Genomic DNA, 24,749 nt, shown 5'->3' on the forward strand with positions numbered 1-24,749 from the left:
TTGAGTACCACACATACATCATGGTCCACGTGACCTCGCACAAGTAATAACTGATGTACTTTAAATTTGAAAACCTGTAAATCAGTTCTGGTCATTTCTGTTTGATTTTAAAAAAAGAAGAAGAAGAAGACAATGGAGTGCTACGAATTGGAACCACGTAGAGAATGCTGTTGCTGGGCCTTACCTACTTTCTCTTGTGCTTCTGGTTGCTTGAACCCAGGTGTCTAGATCAGCTATTCTTGTGCAGATAGAGAATTGTGGCTACTTGGTAATCTTTATTAGCTCTCTTATCTTTGAATTTGAATTCATCAAGCCCTTTGTCTTGTGAATTTTCTGCCAAGTGATTGGAGCAGTGTTGTGCATCCCTGCTCTATATGTGATCTTTTTCCAGAACGACACTGAAACTGAAGAGCCTCTAAAAAAATCAGGGTTCCCGACAGGTGGGTCTGTTGAGCATTGTGCAAGTTTTAAACTCAAGAACAGCCTTTGTGTGTCTAGGACCAGATTGTGGTGGGACAAAGCTGAAGAGCTGGTTACCAGTCTCCTAGAATCAAAGATTTGTTTAAGTGTAGAAATCTCATTCCTCTTTATCATGCGCAGGAAAAAAGAGCTGATTAAGTTTGAGTGTTGCCTAGTATCTACAGATAAAATGTTTTCGTCTTTGACTGCCCCCTGCTTCTGGTCTTATTTTGTTATTAGTTAGATGTAACAAAGGGACAACCAGGACTAGTGAGGAAGGCTCTGGCTTGGCCCTTCTGCCTATGGATTCTGACCTGAAAATGAAGGTGCTTGTCATGGTCACCTATATCACTAATCTCTTTGGTAATGCTAAATGTGGAACCCAAGCCTCTAGTACAAATTTTTTATAGCAGTTCATTTATGAAAGTTACTATTTGATTTTTAAGTCTGTCTTAACATCATTCATCTTCAATTATCTTCAGTGTGATCCTTTTCTCATTTCTCCTTTCTTAAGGAGCTCTAATTCTAGTCCAAAATAATTGTTAATGTTTTTAACAAGAGTGACACAGAAGGACAGATAGTACACACATATGTGCAGAGGCCTATGGAGGTCAGAAGAGGACATAAGATCCTTTGGAGCTGGAGTTATGGGTGGTTGTGAGCTGCTCAGTCTGTGTGCTGGGAACTGGGCTTCTGGTCCTCTCTACTGCCCTTGGTATTGCTTCTGATGGTGCTAAGGTCTAGGCGATGTAACAGAAGCATGGATGTAATCTAGGTCACCCACCACCCTCCCTCCCTTCCCTAGCCTGCTTGTCTTTGCTGGGTGTTCTCTCTCTCTCAATTCATTACTCTTCAGAAGTAAGTAACATTTGTCAGTTAAACCTGCTAGTGAAAAGGAAGGTCAACTCAATTGGCATCATTAGTTTGCTTGAAGCACAATGTTCATTTATAAATTTAGTTCATGGTTCATTTAACTTTTAATGTATATGTGGTTAAAAAAGCAAGATATTCTAAGGTTAGAAATTTTAATCAGAATACTTGAAAAGAGCATGTTAACTTAGATTTTCTTTCTCTATCCTGGGTAGGTTAGTTTTCCCATTCTGTGCCTGCATATAGACTTGGTGCTATGAACATACCTAAGTTCCATGACCGTGAAGCAAATCCTGTCTTTGGCTCTGTATTGTGCTGCATTCTGCTCCCATAACAAAAGTTCATAGCACTCGATTAGTATTTGTTGAGTGATTTATGAACTCTTGCTCTTAACTAGTCTAGAGTCCTGCATATAAGAACCCTGGAAAATTCAGAGAAGGGAAAGCACTACTAAACCATGGGGATTATTATTTATGGTTATAAGAAATAACAGTTATTTTAGTCTCTTTAAGGGAGAAGGGAAGAGTGAAAATGTTGTAACTACCTTGATTGAACAGCCTTTTTGTTTTAGTTTTGTGGGTGTGGGGTAGTGGGGTGCAGGCACACGCGCACTCACATGTGTTCTCGTGCACTCACACCTTGGCTTTTTGGGTGTGTGGCCCTGGAGTTCCTGGAGACTCTTCAGTCCCCATCTGTCTCGGTTCCTGAGGTATTATAGACACTACACTATTACACTCTGATTTTCAGGCCAGTTCTGATAGAACCCAGATCACCAAACACATATAGCAAATGCTTCTCCCCACAGAATCCTCTGTCTGGCCTTCTTTAGATCATAAACATGTTGGCCTGGAGCTCACGGCATTCCTCCTTCCTCAACCTCCTAAGGATTGGAGACTTTGTTTTTCTTTCAAGAACATTTCATGCCGGGTGGTGGTGGTACACGCCTGTAATCCCAGCACTCTGGGAGGCGAGGCAGGTGGATTTCTGAGTTCAAGGCTTGCCTGGTCTACAGAGTGAGTTCCAGGACAGCCAGGGCTACACAGAGAAACCCTGTTTCCAAAAAACCAGGAAAAAAAAAAATAAAACATTTCATGCTGATCTGGAGATACAGCTCAATGGTAGTGTTGGCCTAGCATGTATAGAGTTCAGAATTCTATCTGCAGGACCCCAGTGGTTATGAAGGCAGGTGTGTATCATAGAATGACCTGTTTCTTCCCTAATTTTATATCTGAGTTGTTTTCTAACAGTAAGGTGAAATGATAACTTTAAAGTATGCTCACCAGTAAAACGTAGTCATTTTTCTTAAACTCCACCAGGTGTCTGTGGTGTATAATATGCTGAAATCAGAATCTGTCAGCCTTTGAATCCAGACTATACTGAGAACCTTTCTTTACAAAATATACAACTTGAGTTTTGCCAATGGTAGTTAACGGGATATCTACAACTTTGACTCCTTCTAGGCCTGCCCACTTTATTCCTCATTTCCTGAATCTTACCAATCTGGTTATCTGATCTCTGGTAAATAAGATTGTGTTAGGTCAGTAAATGTCTTAAAATGTTGGGTGCTAGATGAAAATGAACCTGTATAAGAACTTAGGGTTCTTATTTGCTGGTTTGAATTGTCACAAAGACCAGTGTAAGTGTTGTCAAAGCAAAAGGCTCCTTAGCAGCTAATTATTCCTATTGACCAGTTATTTGATTGGCATTTTTAATATTAACTCTGAAAGAATGAATGCTTTTAGCTCCTTGGGTCAATAGCTATATTTATAGACTTCAAAGTCACTGATACAGACACAAACATAAATATATTTAAAATTCAACACAAAAGAACAATGGGTAGAAGAAGTAATTAAAAATAGAGACCACGAAAGAGATAATTTGGAAAGTGTCACCTCTACTCAAAACCCAGTAAACATTGTTGAGCAATTGAGAGAGTAGAAGATGACAACACGAACAAGGAAGGACTTCTTAGGAGTAGGTGACAGTGGTCCTCGGCGTGGAAAGCTGCCTGCTACCAAGGTCAGGTCCTGGGAACCACATGGTGGAAGAGAGAGCTGACCTATACAAGTTGGCCTTTGGCCTCCACATACAAAGAAACCAACAACAATAATAATAAAATGAGCTGTTTAGGAAGGTGCATTCTTGGGCTCAGCGGTTAAGAGCACTGAAGGTCCTGCGTTCAGATCCCAGCAACCATCTGTAACGAGATCTGACACCCTCTTCTGGAGTGTCTGAATTACATATAATAAATAAGTCTTTTAAAGAAAAAAAGAAAAGAAAAAGGAAAGTGCATTCTTAACCGTCTGTCCTAAATATGCATGCGGTTTTCATCCCTTTTCCATTCCTCTGCGTCTTTAGTGTGGCACTGCAGAGATGGCATCTGTAGTACAGTGATAGGACTCAGGTCAAAGGAGTCCAAAAGAAGTGTTTCTACTAAAAAATACTGCATTGATACATATCTTGGCAAGTAGCAGTGAGTGAGATGCTTCTTTATATGAGGGACTTACACAGTCTTCCTCTCACTGGTGGTATAGATTAGGGAAGGGGCTGTTTTAAAAGCCATGTCTGTGCTGAGCTTGGTAGTGGATACATTTAATCTTAGGGGGCAGGGGCAGGATATGAGTTTGAGGACAACCCAGTCTACATAAGAAGCAGGCCAGCCAGAGCTATTAAATGAGACCATGCCTAAAAGAAAGGAGGGAGGGATAGCCTGTTCATGAGCTTGACTTCTGTATGTGTTTTCCTGGCAGGTGGCATCCTTGGCTGGGCTTGGAGGGCAAGTGGAAATAGAACAGAATTTTCTTAACAAAAAGTTAAAGACAATCACTGCATATTTTGGTGACCTGATCAGAAGACCAGCACTTCCGAAGACCACTTCTGAAGCAGAAGTGTGATGCTGTAAAGCACAGAGCATGTGGAGTGAGGATGGCCAACATGAGAGAGAGAGAGACAGGAGCGAGGCCTTCCTAGGTTCCTGGATACTGGGTGCACATGTAATATGGAAACCTCTGAGTTGTAAAGAATGCTAATGAATTGGTTTGAGATCTTCGGGTAATATTAACTGATCTGTGTTGTACACATTAAAACGTCATCAGGGCAAGGTGGTAGCAGGTACCTGCAGTCCCAGCACTTCAAAAGATCATGAGTTCAAGTTCACGCTGTGCTTCCTAACAAATCAAAGCTGGCCTGAGCTACATGAGATCTTGCCTCAAAAAAAAAAAAATCATAGAGTCTAGGCGTGTCCCTGTGCTTAAATTAAGTGCATCTTTATATGTGTATGTTTTCATTCTTTAATTGTTTTAGCCTAACATCTTTGTGTCTGTATAAATTACTATTGGGTCTTTTTTAAATATAAAGAAAACAAAGCAGTTCTACCCACACATGTAATCCCTATTGAAATAATGTTATCAATTTAATGATAAAACAAGAAAAGTAAAATTCCCATCACCTCACCTACCTTTTATTCAACTAGCTAAAGCTAATCACAGTTGGCAGTGCTTTGCTTTTTAACTTTTTTATTACATTTTTGTTTTGTCTGTATGTGCATGCGTGTGTGTAGAGGTCAGAGGACAATTGCTGGGGTCCATTCTCTACTTACACCACGTGGGTCCCTGGGAATCAAGTTCAGGTCATCAGGCTTTATAACCAGAGCCTTTACCTGCTGAGCTGACCCTTTGGTCCCCTCTTAGTTCTCCTGAAGGAAAGACTGCAGTGTGACTGTGCAGTCATTGCCTTCCCTTTGTGGATTCTTAATGTATAGTATATGAAATAAATGCTTTCATATGAGAGAGAGAGAGAGAGAGAGAGAGAGAGAGAGAGAGAGAGAGAGAGAGAGAGAGAGAGAGAGAGAGAGAGAGAGCATGCGCACTGTGCCCCCAGAGTCCAGGGGAGAGTGTTGGATCCCTTGGGGCTGGAGTTACAGGTGGTTGTGAGCTGCTAGTGTGGGCACTGGGAAATGGCACTTGGGTCCTCTGGAAGTGGAAGGAAGTTCTCATACTTCGTGTGTAACTGAGAGTGACTTTGAGCTCCTAACCCTTCTGGCTCCACCTACTGCACCTGGCTTTTCAGTGTGTCTTGAAGGCCATTCCATTTCATACATGTCAATCTACCTCGTGTTTTAAATGGCTATTTTGTATTCCATCATCTGTATATATAAACTAGTTCCGCACTGAGAAGCACGCAAGCTGTTTTTATGGCTTTATTGTTATCAACTATTAAGCACTGTCTTTCCTTACAGTACTTGCTGTTGAACAAGTATTTCAGTTGCTAAGTTTCTAGGAGTTAGACCACTAGGCTTTTGTACATTTCAGTCTTGATAAAAAGACCAAATTGCTTCAATAAAGTTGAACTTGCTTTTAGGCTTATTTATCTCAAATGTTGTTTTATTTCTTTCCTCTAACTAGATTTCTTTTGAAAGCTTTGTGTGTATGTGTGAGTGCTACCTATACAAATGTCCTCAGGAGCCAGAGGAGAGTGTCAGGTCTCCTATGGTTGTGAGTCCCTAGAATGTGTGGGTTCTTAACTCTCTAGCACACAACCTTTTACTTAGTCATCCCAAAGTCAGCATGAAATAATGTAATGTAGAAGGTAATGTTTTTGAAGTTTTGTAAGACTTCCAGTTAAGATTGCAGTCTACAGTGTGCCTCCACACTGTAGTGTGTGTGACCCAGTAAAGAAGAAATCACAGGTTAAGGTTAATGGACTATATTCCAAGACAGAAACAAGGGAAGAGTTTGTACTTCAAGAGAACTGTACAGCAAGAGTGTGAGGCAGAGGGAAACGTGAAAACCATTCCAACAGTGAACCAAAATGAGGAAAGCCCCTTAGATGCAGTTGCAGCTGCAGAACAGTTTAGCATTAAGAAGGGTTTCCTAGGACTGAGGAGATGGCTCTGTGGTGAAGAGTGAGTACTGCTCATGCAGAGACCTACGTTCACGTCCCAGCACTCCAGTCAGGAAGCTCACAGCCATGTAACTCCACTCAGGTTTGCTCAGATGCCATCTGGAGAGGAACCCCACTGTGTACAACTGAGAACATGGGACAGTCAACTTAGCATATTGGATTCAACTCTTCGCCATCTCAGGGTAAGAGACAGTCTAGAGGCAGACATGTAGAGCAAGAGTGCCTACACTTAAAAGAGCATGGAGAGGTAGCCCCACCAATACCTGGAAGCAGACATCATCAAATAATAAGATAATAAAGAGTTCGGTAGCCCTGGGTATCCTGGCTTGTTTTATGTCAATTGACACAAGCAAGAGAGATGAAGGAGCTTCAACTGAGAATGCCTTAATAAGATCAGGCTGTATGCAGGCCTGTGGAGTGCTAACTAGTGATTGATGTGAGAGGACCCAGCCCCTGGTGTTTGAGGCCATCCGCAGGCTGGTGGTCAGAGTATGGTGAACAAGGCAGTAAGCACTCTTCCATGGCTAAAGCATCACCTGCCTAGGTTCCTCCTGCAATGCTTGCATTTCTGCTCTGACTTCCTTCAGTGGTGTGCAATGTGGCAGTGTAAGCCAAATAAACCCTTTCTTCCCAGTTTGCTCAGGGTCATAGTGTATCATCATAGCAGTCGTAACCCTGACTAGGACACTGGGCCAGCTACCTGCCATGAGGTACTACTAAGTCTAAACTGCAAAGCCCCAGTGGAAGACCTGGCATCAGAGCTGCCTCCCACCAGCAGGGTGGTGAACACCCAACAGATCTTGTAAGGATGAAAGCAGCTCTGCCTGTACAGATCTCTGATTTGCCGGCTTCCCCTATCCCAATGCTTAACAGAACTAATCCCCAGCCATAGCATTACCCACGCCAACAGAGTGAACTGGGAGTCTGGGAAGAGTACAAAAGAATCTCTCCAGACCAGACTACAGAACTAGGTGGACAGCATCTGCCCCTTGTATGTAAAAAGAAGGTATAGAAACGAAGCTAGTTCCAACAGGCATCAGCCACCTGGCAATGCAAGTTTAGCTGTGGTATAAATCAGAGGAAGTTCAACTGACCTTTCACCTAACCCGTATTTATACCTGATAGTCTCCAGTTTTCAAAGACCAAGGGAAGAAGCCACTCCAACCTTTAATACTTTTCCCTTGTACTGCTCTGGTTGGTTGGTTGGTTGGTTGGTTGGTTGGTTGGTTGGTTGGTTGGTTTGGTTGGTTTGGTTGGTTTGGTTGGTTGGTAGGTGGGTGGTGGGTTGGTTGGTAGGTGGGTGGTGGGTTGGTTGGTTGCCTAGGGTTTTCTCTTTATTATACTTTAGAAGTATTTTTACTTTTTGGGGGTTGAGGTGTTTTATTTTATGTGGATGGGTGTTTTCCTTACATGTATGTGTGTTCTAATGGGTGCCAAGAACCTATGGAGGCTAGGAGAGGGCATCAGATCCCCTAGAACTGGGCTGACCTGCAGTTGTGAGCCACAATCGGGTGCTGGGAATCACACCCTCTGTGTGAGAGAGATCAGTGTCAGTGAACACGGAGCCATCTCTCCAGTGCCGAATTTTTATGTTAATGTTGGTTTCCTTCTTCATTCTCTGTCTACCTAGTATTTGCTTATATGTATTTTTTATTATTGGGTAATCTTTATTCTTGCTATCTTTATTTTCAAAAAAAAAAGCTTTATGCTTTCATATTCCCTTTTTACATTTATGAATTTTATTAGAAAATACTTTAATTTTTTCTGTTATTTTTGCCTTTGTCTCCTCAGTAACATTCTTCTTGCTTTCTCTTTCCTCTTTTCCCTTGTTTGTGCTCTATTTCCCTCTGGTCCTATCCCTTTGTCTCATTCATTTACTACTTTCATTTCTAACCTGATTAATGTTTAATATTTTTCATTTCATAGTACACTGTACAATTTTAGTTTGTTGGTGTTACGTTAATTGACTTTACTTGATATTATGTGTATTCCTGTGTCTGGTGTAGTTTGCTATAGCCACTGTTACACTAGTTTTTTCAGTGAACGGCACTGAAGACTAAGCCCTCCAGAGCAAGCAAGCCTCAGATAAAACCAGAAATTAGATCCGAACTAAGAGATGCATAAATTACAAACCAACGCACAGTGGAGCCACTGAAGTTCCTCTGATAAAGCACTAGCCAAAACCAGCTTTTTTTTTCAAATAATTAAAACATTTTAATAATCATCTATTTTCATAAAACTAGTAAGTAAATCCAACATGTCTTAAAAATTAAATTTAGGTACAATCAAGTATTCATGTGAAGTGACTGGAAAATCTAAATATATATAAATTCAGTAATGACACAATTTATTGCAAACAGTTTTCTAGTTATAATTTCATCAACTGTCTGCCATGGTTTCTGCATTTGGATCCCTTAAGATAACCAGATTATGCCTCTGTATGAAGATTGAGAAGTAATTTCCATCTATTCAGTGGATGAAAAGGACAAGTAGCGATTTGGGCTAGTTATGTGATGGATGGATGGATGGATGGATGGATGGATGGATGGATGGATGGATGGATGGATGGAGGACCCAAGGAGCTGAAGAGGTTTGCAGCCCCATAGGAGGAACAATAATATATACCAACTCGTACCCCCAGAGCTCCCAGGGACTAAACCACCAACCAAAACCAGCTTAAAAAAGAAAGGTTTATTTTATAACTCCCAGGTCACAGTCTATCACTGAGGGGAGTGAAGGCAGGTACTGAAACACAGGCCCTGACAAAGTGCTGTTTCCTAGCTTTTACAACACGCCTTTCCTGCAGCCCAGGCCCACGTGCCCAGGGATGGCACTGCTCATGGCCTGGGCCATCCTACGTTAATTAGCAATCAAGAAAATGCCGCCTCACAGACCAATATGATAGCAATTCCTCAGTTGAATTCTCATTTCCCCGGGGTGTCCAAATGACAGGTAAAGCTAACCATGAGATCACATGAGCTCAAGAACCTGAGTTTGATCCCTGGAACCCACAGTGGAAAGGAGAAAACCACTCTACAAGGTTATTCTCTCCCTAATGCCAATCATGGCATACATATACACACATACACGAAGTATGATGTAAAAACAAAAGACAGTAAACAAGAAGAGGCAATCAATTCTAGCAAAGCACTGTCGCTCCTCAGGTATGAAGTTCAAAGACAAACAGGTAAAACACCAATAATAAAGATCTCAAAAGTTAACTATGGAAAATGGTCAATGACCCAATGATATTACAAACAAGAAGATTAAGCTTAAAAAAAGTGAATCTATTACATGGGGACAAAAGCCATGAGAAATTCAGCAAGATGAAAGAGGAAAAAAAATGAATAAACTCAGCTACTTGAGAGACAAAGGAAATTTAGATTGGCACAAACTGTTGGAAATTAGGATCTCAGTAATGGAGACTAATTTTTTGTAATTAAGTAAGTATACTGGGGAACACCAATAAACTGTCAGGCAGATGAAAGATTATCAGATGCATTGAAGTCTGTCACCAAGTAGCCACACATTGGAAACGCCTCACATGGTAACGTGTGGTTTTGCTTGACTCAGAACTAATTTAGTGGGTCTGTCAGCAGGAACTGCAAGACAGCTTGAAAACCTGAGACATTAGCACGTGGAGGACCAATTCAAGGGTGTCCTGCATTCTGACATCAGTAAGCAAATGAGCCCAGCCATTACTTAGAGAAACTACACGATTAGACTAAAATACCAAAGCTATAGGTAGAAGAAGGAGCTGAGAGGAAGACAAGGCCCGGGCCGGTATCTCCTGTGTATGCGGAACCTGAGCTCAGCCCCTAGCACTGTGTTAAAACCAACACAGCTAGAGGTGCTTGTGACCCCAGTTAATTTTGTAGAGAGACAGAGAAAAGCTGATCCTGAGATCTCACAACTGCCCTGGAGCTTCAGAGTCAGAGACTCATCTCAAGATAATAAAGAGGAGCACACATCTGTACTTGGGTGCTCATGGATACACAGCTACACAAACACTAAACAAGGCACAGAGAATCCCTTCAAAGAAACGATGGGGGAGGCTGGTCTTCCATCTCTGTGAAAAGAATTGGAAAGAGGTACTTAGAAACCCCAAACAACGCAATCACAAAGAATCTCTCCATGATACAATCAAGATGTCAAAACCACAGTCTGAAGAGATCGCCCATAGTTAAGAAAGCAGTGGCTATTTTCGCAAAGGACCCAAGTTTGGTTTCCAACAGTCACGTCAATCTCACAACCTCATAACTCCAGTTCCAGAAGATTTGACACTCTTCTGGCCTCAAGCACCCGCAGGCATACAGTTTTTAAGATAGCTTCTAAAAGTACGAAGTAAAATGGCCTGGTTTGATGGCCTACACCTTTAATTCCAACCTTGTTAGAGAAGTGGCTCTCTTGAGTCCAAGGCTACCCTGGGTCCTATGAAGGCTCAATAGATGCCCCAATGTGGGCAAATCAAGGGGAGGTGGGTGGGAGTGTGTTGGGTGGAGGGGCATCTTCTTGGAGGCAGGGGGTAGGAGGATGAGTTGGGGTTTTCAGGGAGGGGGAAACCGGGAAAGGGTATAACATTTGAAATGTAAATGAATTTAAAGGAGGAAGAATACATGTTGCTTAATTATTCATCTAAGAAATGTGTTGAGGGTTGAAAAGAAGGCTCAGTGGTTAAGAGAACTATCTGTTCCCACAGAAGAACCATATGGTGACTCATAACTGTCTGTAACTCCAGTTCCATAGTTTCAGTGCTCTCTTGTCCTCCATGGGCACACATGCGCACATGGTGCACACTAGCACTTGCAAAACACTCAGATAATAAAATATGTCTTAAAGCATCTTTAAATGGTATGTTAATAAAAACCAAAAAAAAAAAAATGTGTTCACATTTATTAAGTAGGCAATCATCAGTGGCTCTCTGTAGCCACTGTAAGGTTTTCCTTCTGGCCGGGATCGCCCTGGGGGAAGTAAGACAAGTGGAGAGATTTTGCGTGCATACTCGGTCACAGTGTGCTTGCCTTCACTGCAGCCCAGGCCTGGGACCTCAGAACAAAACAACAGAACCATGATGCTTTCGCATCACAAAGCAACACTGTTGAGAATGTCAACACTCTTCAAGTGTCCCAACCTCTAAGCTTGGTTGTCCCGGCACACAAACCGTTGAGCTGCTCGTTAATTTAATTTAATTTAATTTGAAACATCAAATCTATGAATATTCTCTATACTTCTTATACAGCATTTTTGAACAATGCCTTTCGTGTTCAGAGATAATTCTGCACAGGACAAGGTGACATGGGGTAAAAGCAGGTTGCGAAAATCTCCAGTTGTAGCTCGTTGCCACACCCTCTTGTGCATGTGTGCCTTTTTACAGTATATGTTCTTGTTTGTCTTCCTGAACATGTGACACAAATGTGTTTAGAACCAGAAGCCTACCCAGAACTAAAGTATTCCTGTACACGGGCCACACTGGGGGGAAAACTCATTTATATCATTAGTGCTTGGCAAGAAATCTCCTCCTCTATTGTGTGATGCTTGTTCAAATAAAACTTAATGAGAAGGTAAATATGTAAAATGGATTAAAAGTAAAACACTGAGCCAGCAATAGTCACTGATAAAAGACATTTACTGCCAACACTCCTGGATGCTGGGATTACTGCCTGAGGCTGCTACCTCATTTTATATTAAGCAACTAATCTTTCCCTTATTAATTTCCCTGACTATTTTGAAGTGTGGTAAGAGAGAGAGCGAGTGTGTGTGTGTGTGTGTGTGTGTGTGTGTGTGTGTGTGTGTGTGTGTGTGTGTGTGGTGTAAACAGTCATCCTACTGAATTATTTTAAATAGTGATAATGGCTGTCAATTATTTCATGTTGCTTTTCTAAATAGGTTTTGGCGTCCACAACTGTTTGTTTAATCACGTACCCATTAATTTCTATTCTTTTTCTATTGCATTTGTTAGGATGTTGGGAATCTTGTAATAATGACTCTCTTCATGCTTTTTACTGTCTAAAATGGTTTTAGTGATGGTAGTGATTTGGAGGAAGTTTTTATCTAGTGTATAAAATCTAAGTCACTATAAATTTTCAAATTATGTAATAATCTGCATAAATCCTGTCATATCAAAATGTATGGTTTTAATTCATAACTGGATTCTATATGAAAGATGATTTCGCCTTATTCAGCTTGTATTGCTTTGGTTTGGCTCAGTTTGTTTGCTTTGTGTGGTTTTAGAAGCCAACTTAGACTGTTCTAGAAGAATGCTTTGACAGTCTTTCTCTTTCTTTTACTTTTATATTTTATGTGTATGAATATTTTGCCTGGATGGATGGATGTGCACCACATTAGTGCCTGGTGCCCGTCCCTCGGGATTGAAGTTACACATGGTTGTAGGCTGCCATGTGGGTGCTGGAAACGGAACCTGGGTCCTCTGTAAGAGCAGCACGTACTCTAAACTGCTGAGCCAGCGCTCCAGCTCCCGGGCCTTCGTTTCCTAACTGGCTATATCTGCTCGTTGAGCTCACAGCGTATGTCAAGGAACACTGGGTCTTGTGCCTTCTGGAGCATGATATCGTGAGTGCAGGCAGGGGTTTGGTTTCACTCTGTGTTTTCTTTGATTTTAGAGGTTAGTCAGCCCTGCTGGGACACAGTTTGACCTCAGACTCCTGGTTCTCACTTCAGCCACATCACCATGTCCCAACGATCTTCTGGTTTACATTTTTAATGCCCTCATGAGTTTTCAAAATAAGTTATGATTCCCTCAAATATACCCTATGTTGATATCACATTTTGATTGAGTACTATAACATTGAGTACATGATGGTGATATTTTCTTTAATTCTTCTTTTAAACATTTCACCTTGGGCCGGGTGGTGGTGGTGCACGCCTGTAATCCCAGCACTCTGGGAGGCAGAGGCAGGCAGATTTCTGAGTTCGAGGCCAGTCTGGTCTACAGAGTGAGTTCCAGGACAGCCAGGGCTATACAGAGAAACCCAGTCTTGAAAAAAAAAATTCACCTTGGAATAATTTCTGACATGAAAATGCAAAAACAGCATAAAATATTTGTATGTACTTCACTCATCTTCCTAATTATTAGTATCTTATGTCAAGCTATTCCCAATGATACCTAGTGTCATCATCCACCATCAGAATGTTGCTTTGTCATGTTGTTGTAGCATAATGGAAGAAAGAGAGTGCTGGTGAGATCCACCCCAAGCCTGTACTCTTCCTGCAGCTTATATTCCAACCTCTACTTACTGTTCTAAGTCAACTGATTTTTTTTAATGCTAACCTTAATTAGTAACTGTAATGGCTTGTATATGCTTGGCCCAGAGAGTAGCATTGTTGGGTGACATGGCCTTGTTGGAGTAGGGGTAGCCTTGAGGGTGTGGGTTTAATACCCTTGTTCTAGCTGCCTGGGAGTCAGTATTCTGCTAGCAGCCTTCAGATGAAGATGTAGAACTCTCAGCTCCTCCTGCACCATGCCTGCCTGGATGTTGCCATGTTCCTGCCTTGATGACAATGGACTGAACCTCTGAACCTGTAAGCCAGCCCTGGTTAAATGTTGTCCTTGTAAGAGTTGCCTTGGTCATGGTGTCTGTTCACAGCAGTAAAACCCTACCTAAGACAGTAACAAATTATTAAATATCACACAAAAGAAAAAAATCACTTTTTAAAAATATTTGTATGTATATCTTACTTTGGGTGGGAAGCAGTGGATTGGATGGTGGGTGAGGAAGCTGAGCGGCTTACAATCCAGGAGGTGTGACTAGGAGGTGTGACTAGAAGGTGTGACTAGAAGGTGTGACATGGCAGTTCTCTCTACCCTAGGAGAAAGAATCCTTAGGCAGAGCAGGAGTTTGCAAGGTCAACAAATTGCTATGCCATTCCAAGGCAGAAATGAGACTTTTGCAGCATTCAGAAACAAAAGAAAGACACGATGTTACGTAGCAGTTCATCAGGCACTAAAGTTTGCCTAAACAGGCTTCTTGGCCAACAGTTTCACTGTACACACCCAGACACTTCATTTAGTGCAACCCACAGATCATGATTAGAAAAAAAAAGCCTTCAAATGTACAGCATAAAGCCTAGGGTGTAAAGTAACCCCACTGTATCAGTGTGGTTAGATAATATGGAGAACATGCTATCTGTAGCACAGTAAACATGCTTTGCTTAGCTACTACATTAAGTATGAAAACAACCAAGGCTCTGCTCTGAATGAGTAGGGTTCTGTGTAACTGAGGTACCTGGTAGAGCATTCAAAAGTAATATTGAACTGAATGGGATCATCTGGGTTTGTGCTTTCCAGTAGACTATAAGGCAGACCACAGATTTCCTGGGGGGGGGGGACATAAAAAGTAAAACCAAGGGTTGGGGAGATGGTCTGTCAAGCAGGAGGAACTGAATTTGACCCCCAGAACTCGTATTTAAAAAAAGAAAAGGCCAGTTGTGATAGTGCACACCTGTAGCCTCAGCCTTGAGACTCATAGACAGATGGCCTAGCCTACCTGAAAAGATCCAAATCAATGAGAAACTTTGTCTCAAAATAAAGGAAGCATCTTTCCTGGGGAACAAAACTGCTAGTTGTCCTCTGGTCTGTATGCATGGGCACACACAATAATATTGATATTAATATTAATATTAATATTAATCTAACATTATTAAAAAGAAATGAATATATTTTATTACCAAAAAGATCATTTCAATATATATCAAAAACAAATATCTTTTTTTCTTCTTTCTTCTTCGGGTTTCTTTGGCTTGGTTTGGTTTGGTTTGGTTTGGTTTGGTTTGGTTTTGGTTTTGGTTTTGGTTTTGGTTGTTGTTTTGTTTTTTGACAGGGCACACAGCACTGGCAGGCCTTGAACATACTTTGTCAACCAAACTATCCCTGAATTCAAAGAGATCCACCTGCTTCTGCCTCCAAATCTGGAGTGATGGGTCATGACTTTAATCCTTATATAATAAGTTCAAGGCCGAGCAGGGCTACATAATGAGACCCTGTGTCAAAAACACACAAGCAAACAGCAAACAAAAACAAAAGAAAAAACCAACAGCCAAAACCAAAACAAAGAAAGGAACATAAGAAATACTCCACAAGACAGAGCACATTCTGGACCATAGATCTGAGCTCAGGGTTAAAGGCGTGAAGCTTCGTGGTGATCTTCCTCTTAAACAGTCTCACTCAATACCCAGGCTAGTCTAGAACTCACAGAGTTCTCCTCTGGACTCCTGAGTGCAAGCAACCCCACCCTGGCTACTTTCTTCCTGCTTCTTGGGTATCTGCTGCGTATCTGAAACGGACAGTACAACTAATTTGTATCACCTACTGTTCAACTGCCCATGTGTTCCTTGCTAATGGCTCCTGAGGTGTGCAGACAGGTTGCCCCTTCCCCTACTCCCTGCTCCCTCCCACAGCAAGCGCCAGGCTTCCTCCCCTGGACACTCTAGAAACCCACTGTCCATAGAAGCACCCCTTAACAAGAACACCCCGAAGAGCCACGGGTGCCAGCTTGAGTGACCCCCAGCCTCCGCATCACCGAGGCCCGCACTCTCGCTGACAAACCGCCGAGCTCTTCCCAGGTGCATCTGCCACCTGTCCTTGGAAAAGAAATATTAAAAAAGCCAAACATCCTTAGAAATATTAGGGTCCCATGTTTGAATCATGGAAGGGAGGTAATCAGGGGTCACAGACAGCTTCAGCTGGACATAAAATTCCCTAGTTCCTGATAGGACCATAAAGATAATCCTTAGGTCAGAATCTCAATTCCACCCTGCCGCCATCTTGAACAAAGGGTGTTTGAAAAATGACTTGCCTTGTCACCTCCCCCGTCACCCTAAAATACAAAGAATCTCTAACTATGCTGTAACAAGTGCCAAGCCGTCTAGGCTTGGGGGTCATACTCTTGTACTTGGCAGTGGGAAGATTTCACAGACGATCCGAATCTGACTCGTAATAATAATAATTAAGACTCTAATGCATGATTGATCGGACTCTGCAGTTCTTGAGCTCTCCTGAGTGTCCTGCAGAACCACGGCATAACACTCCCATCAGACAGCTGGAGGACAACTACAATATGAAAAATACTTCTTGGCACAGGACAGCCTTCGCTACATGACACTGCAGCGGTGGTTCGCAACCTTCCTGACGCTCCCACCCTTTAATAGATTTGCTCAGGTTATGGTGACCTCCAACCATAAAGTATTTTGCTGTGACTTCATAGCTATATTTTGCTCCTGTTATGATCATAATGTAAATATCTTCCGCGCAGGATGTTTGATATGCGACCCCTTGTTGAGAACCGCTGCACTGAGTGTAAAGTGCTGGGCGTTTAAATTCCATTCTTAGGTAAGTGTGCCACTGGGCTGTAGATCAGAAGTAAAACACTAAGCTCACATTCTGTCGCACAGACAAGGAAATTTAAGTCGCCCTTCCACACGAGAACATGGAAACCAGTCCGTACAGTATGCGGAGAGTTTGAGAAATCCTAAGTTATGTTTGTGACAGCCCTCAGTTTATTCACTTTTCCTGTCCCAATGAGTAAACCCGTGATTCTTTACCTTCCCTGACAAAGAACAGTATGCTTGATAAGTACAACAACAAGTGTATTGCTAAAGGTTACGTTACACAGTCTAAACCGTCTCCTTCGGGGCTTTGGCTGGCATTGCTTTATTCTGTTCAGGCCTCTCAGGGCATCCTTGAGCGTGACACACCAGAACTAGTGGGATACACAGCCCCTGACCTGACAGCTCTTCTTCCTAGCCCTCCCAGCAAGGGCTACAGAATTGATTAATTCTATTCTGTTCTCTTCACTTAAATTGATTTTCTTTACATGGCATTTCTAGTAAATACACTGAAATACTTAAATAGCCACTTTTACGTAGAAATGCTAGTATGCAAGTAAGAAATCTTTTTCTTCTCCCAAAGTTAATATCCATTAAATGTATAGGCTTATTGAGCATTTGGGGTTCACGATTCCAATGAAAACAACCTTCAAATGTCAGTTTGTAACTCACATGCACGATTCACGAATTGTCACCTCCGAGGCAGTTGAAATAGAAAGTTTTCTTGGTCACAGGCTATCCTGTTATCTTGTCAAAGCAAAGCACTAAATACGAAGATGATAGCTTGGAGACCCATGGGCAGCTCACCTCCAGCACTGGCCTGAAACTTAAAAAACCAGGTGAGTACTGGCATTCCAGACACCACGTGTAGCCCAGGCAGCTGTGCTGCTGGTGTGTTGTTTGAGTTGAGTGGCAGCTGTCAATTGCTCCTTTGGTCACTGACTTGATCTACCGATCCTTCTTGGCCTTTGCCCTCCATCTTGTCTGAATCACTCACCTTGTGTCCAGAAAGTCCATCCCAAGGAAGTCTTTAAAGTGACATGGACGCACATGTCTGAAGATAGTCAACATATACAAGGCATTCCCCGAGGAAGACTGGCCAAGATCTGGTTGCTCTTGCTCTGCTCGGGGAGATGTAGAGATTCTCTTATATGCCAGCTTTTGTTGTGTAGACCTTGCCCCCCTCACCGTGCCCGCCAAGTTATCCCTGACTGGTTAATAAACATGCCGAGAGCCTGGAGGCTGGGGGGCCTGAGCCGGGGACCACAGAAGACAGGAGCAAGAAGGTGCCATGGGGAGGTGGCTCATGAGTACAGGGCGGTGAGGGACAGCCAGTTGGAGCCGGGAGGACCCTGGAGAAGGTGGCAAGTCATATCTCGGGGTCACTGACAGATAAGCAAAATAGCACAGAGGGTTGATATCTGCCCAGCTCTAATGCTTTTAAGGCTCATTAGTATAATTGTGTCTTTTATTTGCGAACTATATGACTTATTGGTAGAAACCCCCAAATAATATTTACCACAACACAAATACCCAAGCGCAGACACACACATGCATACTTACACGTAATTTAAAATAATAAAAAAATAATAGCTGCTCTATCTTTGACTGAGAGAAAATCCATGTATCATTCTTTTTTTATTTCTTATTTATTTATTTATTCATTCATTCATTCATTCATTCATTTATTTGTTTATTTATTTATTTTTGGTTTTTTTCGAGACAGGGTTTTTCTGTATAGCCTGGCTGTCCTGGAACTCACTCTGTAGACCAGGCTGGCCTCGAACACAGAAATCCGCCTGCCTCTGCCTCCCAGAGTGCTGGGATTACAGGTGTGCGCCACCACCGCCCAGCCCCATAGTATCACTCTTCAGCCCTCTCTCAAAGTGCCTTGTTCGTTCAGTCAAAATGCCTTCTCCCGGCCTCCTCTAGCCCCAAAGACTGCTGCTTTCAGTTCCTCTCCGCCCTTGTGAAAGCACTCTCTTGACTGGAAGGTTCTATGTGCCCCACTGCACTCAACTCGCTTTTAAGTCTCAGCTCAGCTCAGGCCCTGGTCCTTCCAGACAGCCTGGTATCAGTCAGGCCTCTGTGGAAATCCCTGGAAAGCAGCCCCTTCCTCATCCACAGGGATTCCCGGCAGACCCACCAGCAGAGCCTCACATGTCTGCCCCATGGCAGTTTATGGAGTTTGTATTCTGTGTGAAAGCTTTGATCAGAGAAAAGGTCTGCTAAAATATTAAAACCCTTCATTAGTCACAGCCTTTCATAGGTTCAACTGCAGATATTGGCAAAGCTTTCTTCTTACAGATTACTCCAGTCACAACATAGCGACAAGGTATTATGGTACCCCGTGCTTGTTCAATTTAGGAAAGCTGAGATAAGCCAACAACCAGATGATCAGTGAGTTTCCAAATCAAGAACAGCACACATAATTATTTGTGGGGAGGGGTAGAGGCGAATGGTCAAGATAAGGTCTCTCTGTGTAGTCCTAGCTGGCCTGGAACTTGCTCTGTAAACTAGGCTGGCCTCAGACTCAGAAGTCGACCTCTCTGCCTCCAGAGGGCTGGGATTTAAAGTGTGTGCCACTACTTCTGGCTTACACACCTAATTCTTGAATCTGCCTTCTACCCAGAGCTCTTAGAACCACTTCCTCCCCACAGGCTCACACATCCACTGATTTTGTCCTTTCTGTGTATGAGACAGACAACACCCTGCGAACATCACCAAACCCTGCCTGTACAGTCTAGATTCCTTAGCCCAGCAGACTTTACCAGAACATTTACTCGGAGCTATGTGATTCATATCCTCAAGAACGCTTTGTTGAGGATTAGTCTGGTGCTGCTGTGTATTCAAATGCTAAACACTGGCCCCCAAGATCTGGTTGCCCCCAATGAGCAGAGTCTCAAGTATACCAAGTGAATCTATGTAAAACCTTGCTCCCCAATTTTAAACTATTGGTTAACTAAGGGTTTCTATAGCCAATTATTGTGGAGAATAGAAGAGGCAAAGTTTCAGTTATGTGGCTCAGGGGTCACAGGTAGGGACTAGGAGGAGAAGAAAGGGGAGTGAAGGAGGAGGAAGATGGAGAGAACAGGAGGTCTCCATTAGATATGATAGACCAGGAGCGAATGCCCAAATGAAATGCTCCCCCAGGGCACACTGCCAGAGCAGGAGTAGCCTGGGCCAGATTTCAAACAGCCAGTACTTGGGTAACAAAGCTGGGAAGTCGACAGTCTAGCAAATAGAAATATAGATTAGGGGCAATCCCCCAATAATTGTGCTAGAGATAATTTACAAAATTCATAAGACTCTGCCTTGATTTGGGGAGGCTGGCCAGGCCATATTAATACCTTAGCCCCGAAGACTTTGCATGAACATTTAATCGGATCTGCACGATTCATATCCATAAAATGCTTAAAGGTACTTTTTCTATCCTATCAAGGATAAAATGAATGTTTCATATCACCATATAGTCAGCATTCAAGGTTCAAGCAATAACTTTTTGAGGATTTTATATATGAGTACTTATTTCTATCATTTCCTCTCTCCCTCCCCTCCTTCCACCTGCCACCTCCTCATTCCTTCTCAAAAGTCCTCACCTCTTCTTCTTCATTATTGTAACACACACACACACACACACATTTATAAATACAGCCTGCTGAATCTACTTAGTGCTACTCATATATGTATACTTTAAGGCTGACTACTTGGCACTCGATAACCAATCAGGAGCTGTTCCCTATGACAGGCTGATTCCCCCTCCCAGCAGCCTGTGCCGCTTTCATCTCGGGTGGGGTCCTATGAGATTTCCCTCATTCACGTTGGTGTGTCAGTTGTAGTCCTCTTTCAGGCCTTATTTAGGTCTTACACGGTTGAGATTTCATAGGCGTAATAGCCCCATCATTTGTAGAACTCACTGTCTCACAACGGACTTCCTGGTCCTCTGGCTCACAGTCTTCCCATCTCATCCTCCCTAATGTTCCCTGCGCCTTAGGTGCGAAGGCTGTGTTGTAGATTTATCAGTTGGGGCTGGGCACCCCATGGTCAGTGGATCTCTGCATTTTGACCTGATATGGCTTCCTGTAATCTCTGGATTACAGGATACCACTACCATAAAAAGCTCCTTTGATGAGAAGCAAGCGCTACACTTACCTGTGGGTATCAGGATAAGTATTTAGAACGGCAGACAGCAAAGATGGCCGTGGGGAGTCATTCTCTTTGCTGCTCTCCATTTGGGCACAGGCTCCACGACAGGCCTGGTGGTAGAGGACCCACCTATGTCAGTAGTTTCTTTTTTTAAAGTTGTACTGTTTGAGACAAGATCTCCTTATGTAACCCTGGTCACCCTGGAACTTTCTAAATTAGAGCAGGCTGGCCTTGAACTAACAAAGATCTTCCAGCCTGCGATTAAATGTCTGCCCCAGTGCCTGACCTTTTTCAATTTGGGGATGTTGGATGGCTGCCATATGGGAAATTTTCCAGGTATTTCTCCCCTGCTTTCTCTACAAGAAAGTGACCTGCTCTGGGTGAAAAGCTGAACCTGTATCGTGGGAAACAAAATTGAAACTGTTAAGCTCAGGCTGTGCTCTACTGCAAGTCACCGCATATTGAATAAAACTCTTCTCAGGCTGTGGCCTGCCCCAAAGACTCCATTTTACAAGCAAATGCTGATGGGACAGAGGGCCAGCTGCAGCCCCCATGGACACAGAAACCATAGCCTCTACTCATCCAGCACAGCTACTGAATGGCTTATTTCTGGAAATAGAAAGGGAGACAGCCTATGCATTTATCAGGTGAATTGAGTCTGTAGAGATACTCGGGTATCTTAAAATGAACTTATCAGACAGGACAGACTGAGGAAGAGAAGCAGCTACCTCATCTGGACCCATAAAATGATGGACACCTAATTGCTGTGGCATGGCCCCACAACTACCGTCTGACATCTGCAGCATGCATTCAGGACTCACTCAGCGTCCTTAGTTAGAGCTTTGGCTCAGCGTGTTTCCCCGCTAGTGACCAATCCTATCCCGCTGCCTACCTGTCCACACGTTCTCCCATCTGGACCTGAACCTACTGGCTATTTCCTGCTCTCAGCCTTCCACTTCACAGCTGCAACAGCTTCACTCTCAAGGAAGGACTCCAGTAGCTCCATCCAGAGGCAGCCTGCTGCCAACACGAGTTTGCTTCATTTTCTTGTCAATACAGACTCTTTCAATTGCCCACTTCTAAAGCCTCTTCAATTCTGCTGCCCTCTCTTATACTTGTATTTATTCTTTTGCCCATATATAGTTATTGAGGAACCTGCCTGATGCCATATTAGGCTTGAAAAACACATTATAATTAAAGCAAGCTAGATTAATTTTTGTTTATGATTTAGTCTGTTCCTCACAGATTTGCCTGTAACGTTAGCTAAAAATGATCTGTCCTGCCTGTCCCAGGAAATGGCAACCATGCCTGTTTTCAGGAGGTTGTTATGACCAACTTGTTATACTTAGGCTTGGCTTCTGGGGCCCCAACTCTTTGCCTGACAATTCCCAAGTTTGAAGACCTCCTGTTCCCAAGCTATAAGAACCCTTATCTGGCCTATGGCCAGTGGGGATCTCTTGAGCACAACTTTTCGGAGTGATAGCCCGTGTACACGAATTTTTTAAAAGCTTACTTACATCAATTAATTCGGCCACTGTTTGATTCAGTGGTCTCTCTCCTTGAGTCTGTGGTGTTAACAGCATATACCTAGGTTAACTTCGTGCTGTGTGGCACGTGATACAGGCGTGACATCGATCATTAAGACTGGAACGAAAGGGCCTGCATTCACCTGAGGCAGCTACCAAGGTAGGCAGACAACAAGGTGGTGGAAACGGCTAAAACTTACGAATTCATTGTTATCCAGTGAATTCTGACATTGTGGAAAGGCACGAATTTGCTTTGTCCATGTTTCAGGTGTGGCATGCTCATGAACTATTTGGACGCTTGGAAAAAATAAAACCCATGAAGCCGTTTGTACTCCTCTAGAGAGCGTTTAAAGCAGCACCTATGTGCTATTTCAGTTAACGCCTGTGTGGGCTGTCATGATTCCATCCAGTCATAGTTTTTCACATAGCTGCCTCACAGAATCCAAAAGAGTGACAATCACCCATATTCTACAAAAGGCACAGGTACAATCAGCACATTCCTACCACTGACAAAAGCACAAATAGAAACCACACATGGTTTGAATGCCCTATGTTGGTGGTATGTGGTACATTCTTGAGAAAGGGCTTCAAGGGTCAGCTTTAAAAGCAAGTTCTCATAAAAGCTGAGAGCACAGGATGGGAAGTGCTGCTTTTATGTGCTTAGTATGTGCAGTTGCCATGAGTTCTGTTCTTAACACTACAAAACAAAACCAAGTGCCATCTGGAACCACAGCCTGAACTTTCAGCTTTTAGTTTTTATGACTTAAGGCCAAGGTTTTGTGCATGTTTGTGGGTCCCTCCTAGCCAAGTACACAGGTGTCTCCTTTGGAGTCTGTGACCCCTAGGAAAAGACTATAGACTCAGTCCAATTATAATTAAAAGACATTGATTATCTGCTAGCAGGGCAAACAGTCTCTGAGTCAAATTTGATATTGCCTTGTAGGAGGGGTATGGAGAAGGATTTTTCAAGGGGAAAACGCACACAAAAGACTTTCAATATCTATGCAAGCAAGCAAAACCGGTTCTGTTCTGCCATGTTAAGTGGTTACAGCAATTCAAACACATATTTGCATATCTGAATAAGGAAGTTACAGACACACAAAAAAAGTATTCAGATCATAACAAATAGAAAGCACAGCTGTATATTTGGGGGGCAGGGTGAGGTCACAGAGTCAAGGTTACTAGGGAGCTAACTTCCAGGGACTAAAGTCTTCGACAAATGTCTGGTGGGTACCAAGATGGATGCCCAGCATAAACTGGAGCTTATTTATCCATAACATCCCCTCCCTGCCTCTAGATCCTATGAATCACATCGCTGATTGACATTTATGTCAGGGTAAAGGTCAATATTTGAATTAAGCTATTCAATCAGATTCCAGTCTCCATCTTGAGTGACTCATTTCATAACTCTGATTTTAAAAGGTATTTGTAATAGCGAAGGACCCCAGAGGCCAGCTTAAGGTTTCGTATAGTAATAAGCACCACAGATGGACATTTGTTCACTTTGACAGTGATAGATAAATGGTTCCCTTGGTAGTGGGGACCTAGTTTTCTTTGAACCTAACATTACAGCCTTTTTGTTAATAGTATGGGACAATGCAGTCTCTTCTGTAACTGCATCTCAGCTGAAGCAGGATTTATTGTTGTCAGGCCCTGAAAGGCTGGACTGCTGGTCGAAGCCCTGGAGCGGGTAGGGTACTCCTAGTTTGCTGCCCAGGTTTTCTCTGGCCATCTGAAACTAGTGAAGCACAGGGAGCTTTGGAGCCATCTGGATGCTGGGCCAAAGCTGCCGTGCAAGCGGCTAGGAAAGTTTGACAGAAGCCTCTGGCTTACACTGGCTTCAGCAAGTACAAAGCTTGCTGGTTTCCAAAGACCACCTGTGTATCTGGAGCAATTCTTCGCCTTTAGTTGACTGGAAATCTGTTGGGACAAATACAGATTAGGAACAGAAAGTTAAAGTTCAGGAGTTTAGGGGAAAACCTTAACTCTGTTGATTCATGTCAAAACTCTGAACTTTTGAAGTCTGAATATAACAATGACATAGCAAGAGGGAAAGAAATCTGAAATATTTTTAATTGCTTTATATATACCTTAAACAATCTTACTTAGACAGATACCCTAGGCTGCTCCGTGATGCTCTTGGGGGCAGGGGTCTTTCACAGGCAGTAACACAGCCCAGCGTTAGTTAAGTCTTTTATTGCCATGAGGGGCAGTTGTTTTGTTTTGCTTTGTTTTGTTGCTTTGCTCATTGGTTAGAGTTGCTATGATCCAAATGGAATCATTCATCATTCATACCCCATCATTTTCTGTGGAGGATACCTCAGGGCTGCCACTAGGAGCTAGCAGTTTTGTATATCATGGGAAGCTTTAAAACACATACACACACACACACACACACACTCACACACACTTTAAATGCCATCTGTTTGAGGGCCAACATTTAATTTATGAAATACACTTAGTTTTAATAAGCTTTGTTTTCAGTTCACTGCCTTAGGCTTAACC

General features: G+C 42.8%; 1 protein-coding gene and 1 long non-coding RNA gene across 5 annotated transcripts in view; one reads left to right on the forward strand and one right to left on the reverse strand.

Annotated features, from left to right (window-relative positions):
- Tgs1 (trimethylguanosine synthase 1) overlaps nucleotides 1-5,704 on the forward strand; it is a 42,115-nt gene extending 36,411 nt beyond the window's left edge. For both annotated transcript variants that reach the window (XM_052176013.1, XM_052176014.1), the window contains exon 13: nucleotides 4,080-5,704. In XM_052176013.1, the coding sequence (XP_052031973.1) occupies nucleotides 4,080-4,223 (144 nt within the window). In that variant the 3' untranslated portion in view covers nucleotides 4,224-5,704. The remainder of the gene's footprint in view (nucleotides 1-4,079) is intronic.
- LOC127680518 (uncharacterized) overlaps nucleotides 1-21,779 on the reverse strand; it is a 42,268-nt gene extending 20,489 nt beyond the window's left edge. For 2 of the 3 annotated variants that reach the window (XR_007976963.1, XR_007976962.1), the window contains exons 1-2: nucleotides 21,611-21,779; nucleotides 20,725-20,828 (exon numbers count right to left, since the gene is read on the reverse strand). This is a non-coding gene — a long non-coding RNA (uncharacterized LOC127680518). Of the gene's footprint in view, nucleotides 1-16,064; nucleotides 17,393-17,569; nucleotides 17,694-20,724; nucleotides 20,829-21,610 lie in introns of those variants that run through there. The other variant, XR_007976964.1, reaches the window with a different exon arrangement.
- Nucleotides 21,780-24,749: the final 2,970 nt, after the last annotated feature.

Source organism: Apodemus sylvaticus, chromosome 3 (assembly GCF_947179515.1).
Source record: "Apodemus sylvaticus chromosome 3, mApoSyl1.1, whole genome shotgun sequence".
Taxonomy (NCBI): Eukaryota; Metazoa; Chordata; class Mammalia; order Rodentia; family Muridae; genus Apodemus; species Apodemus sylvaticus.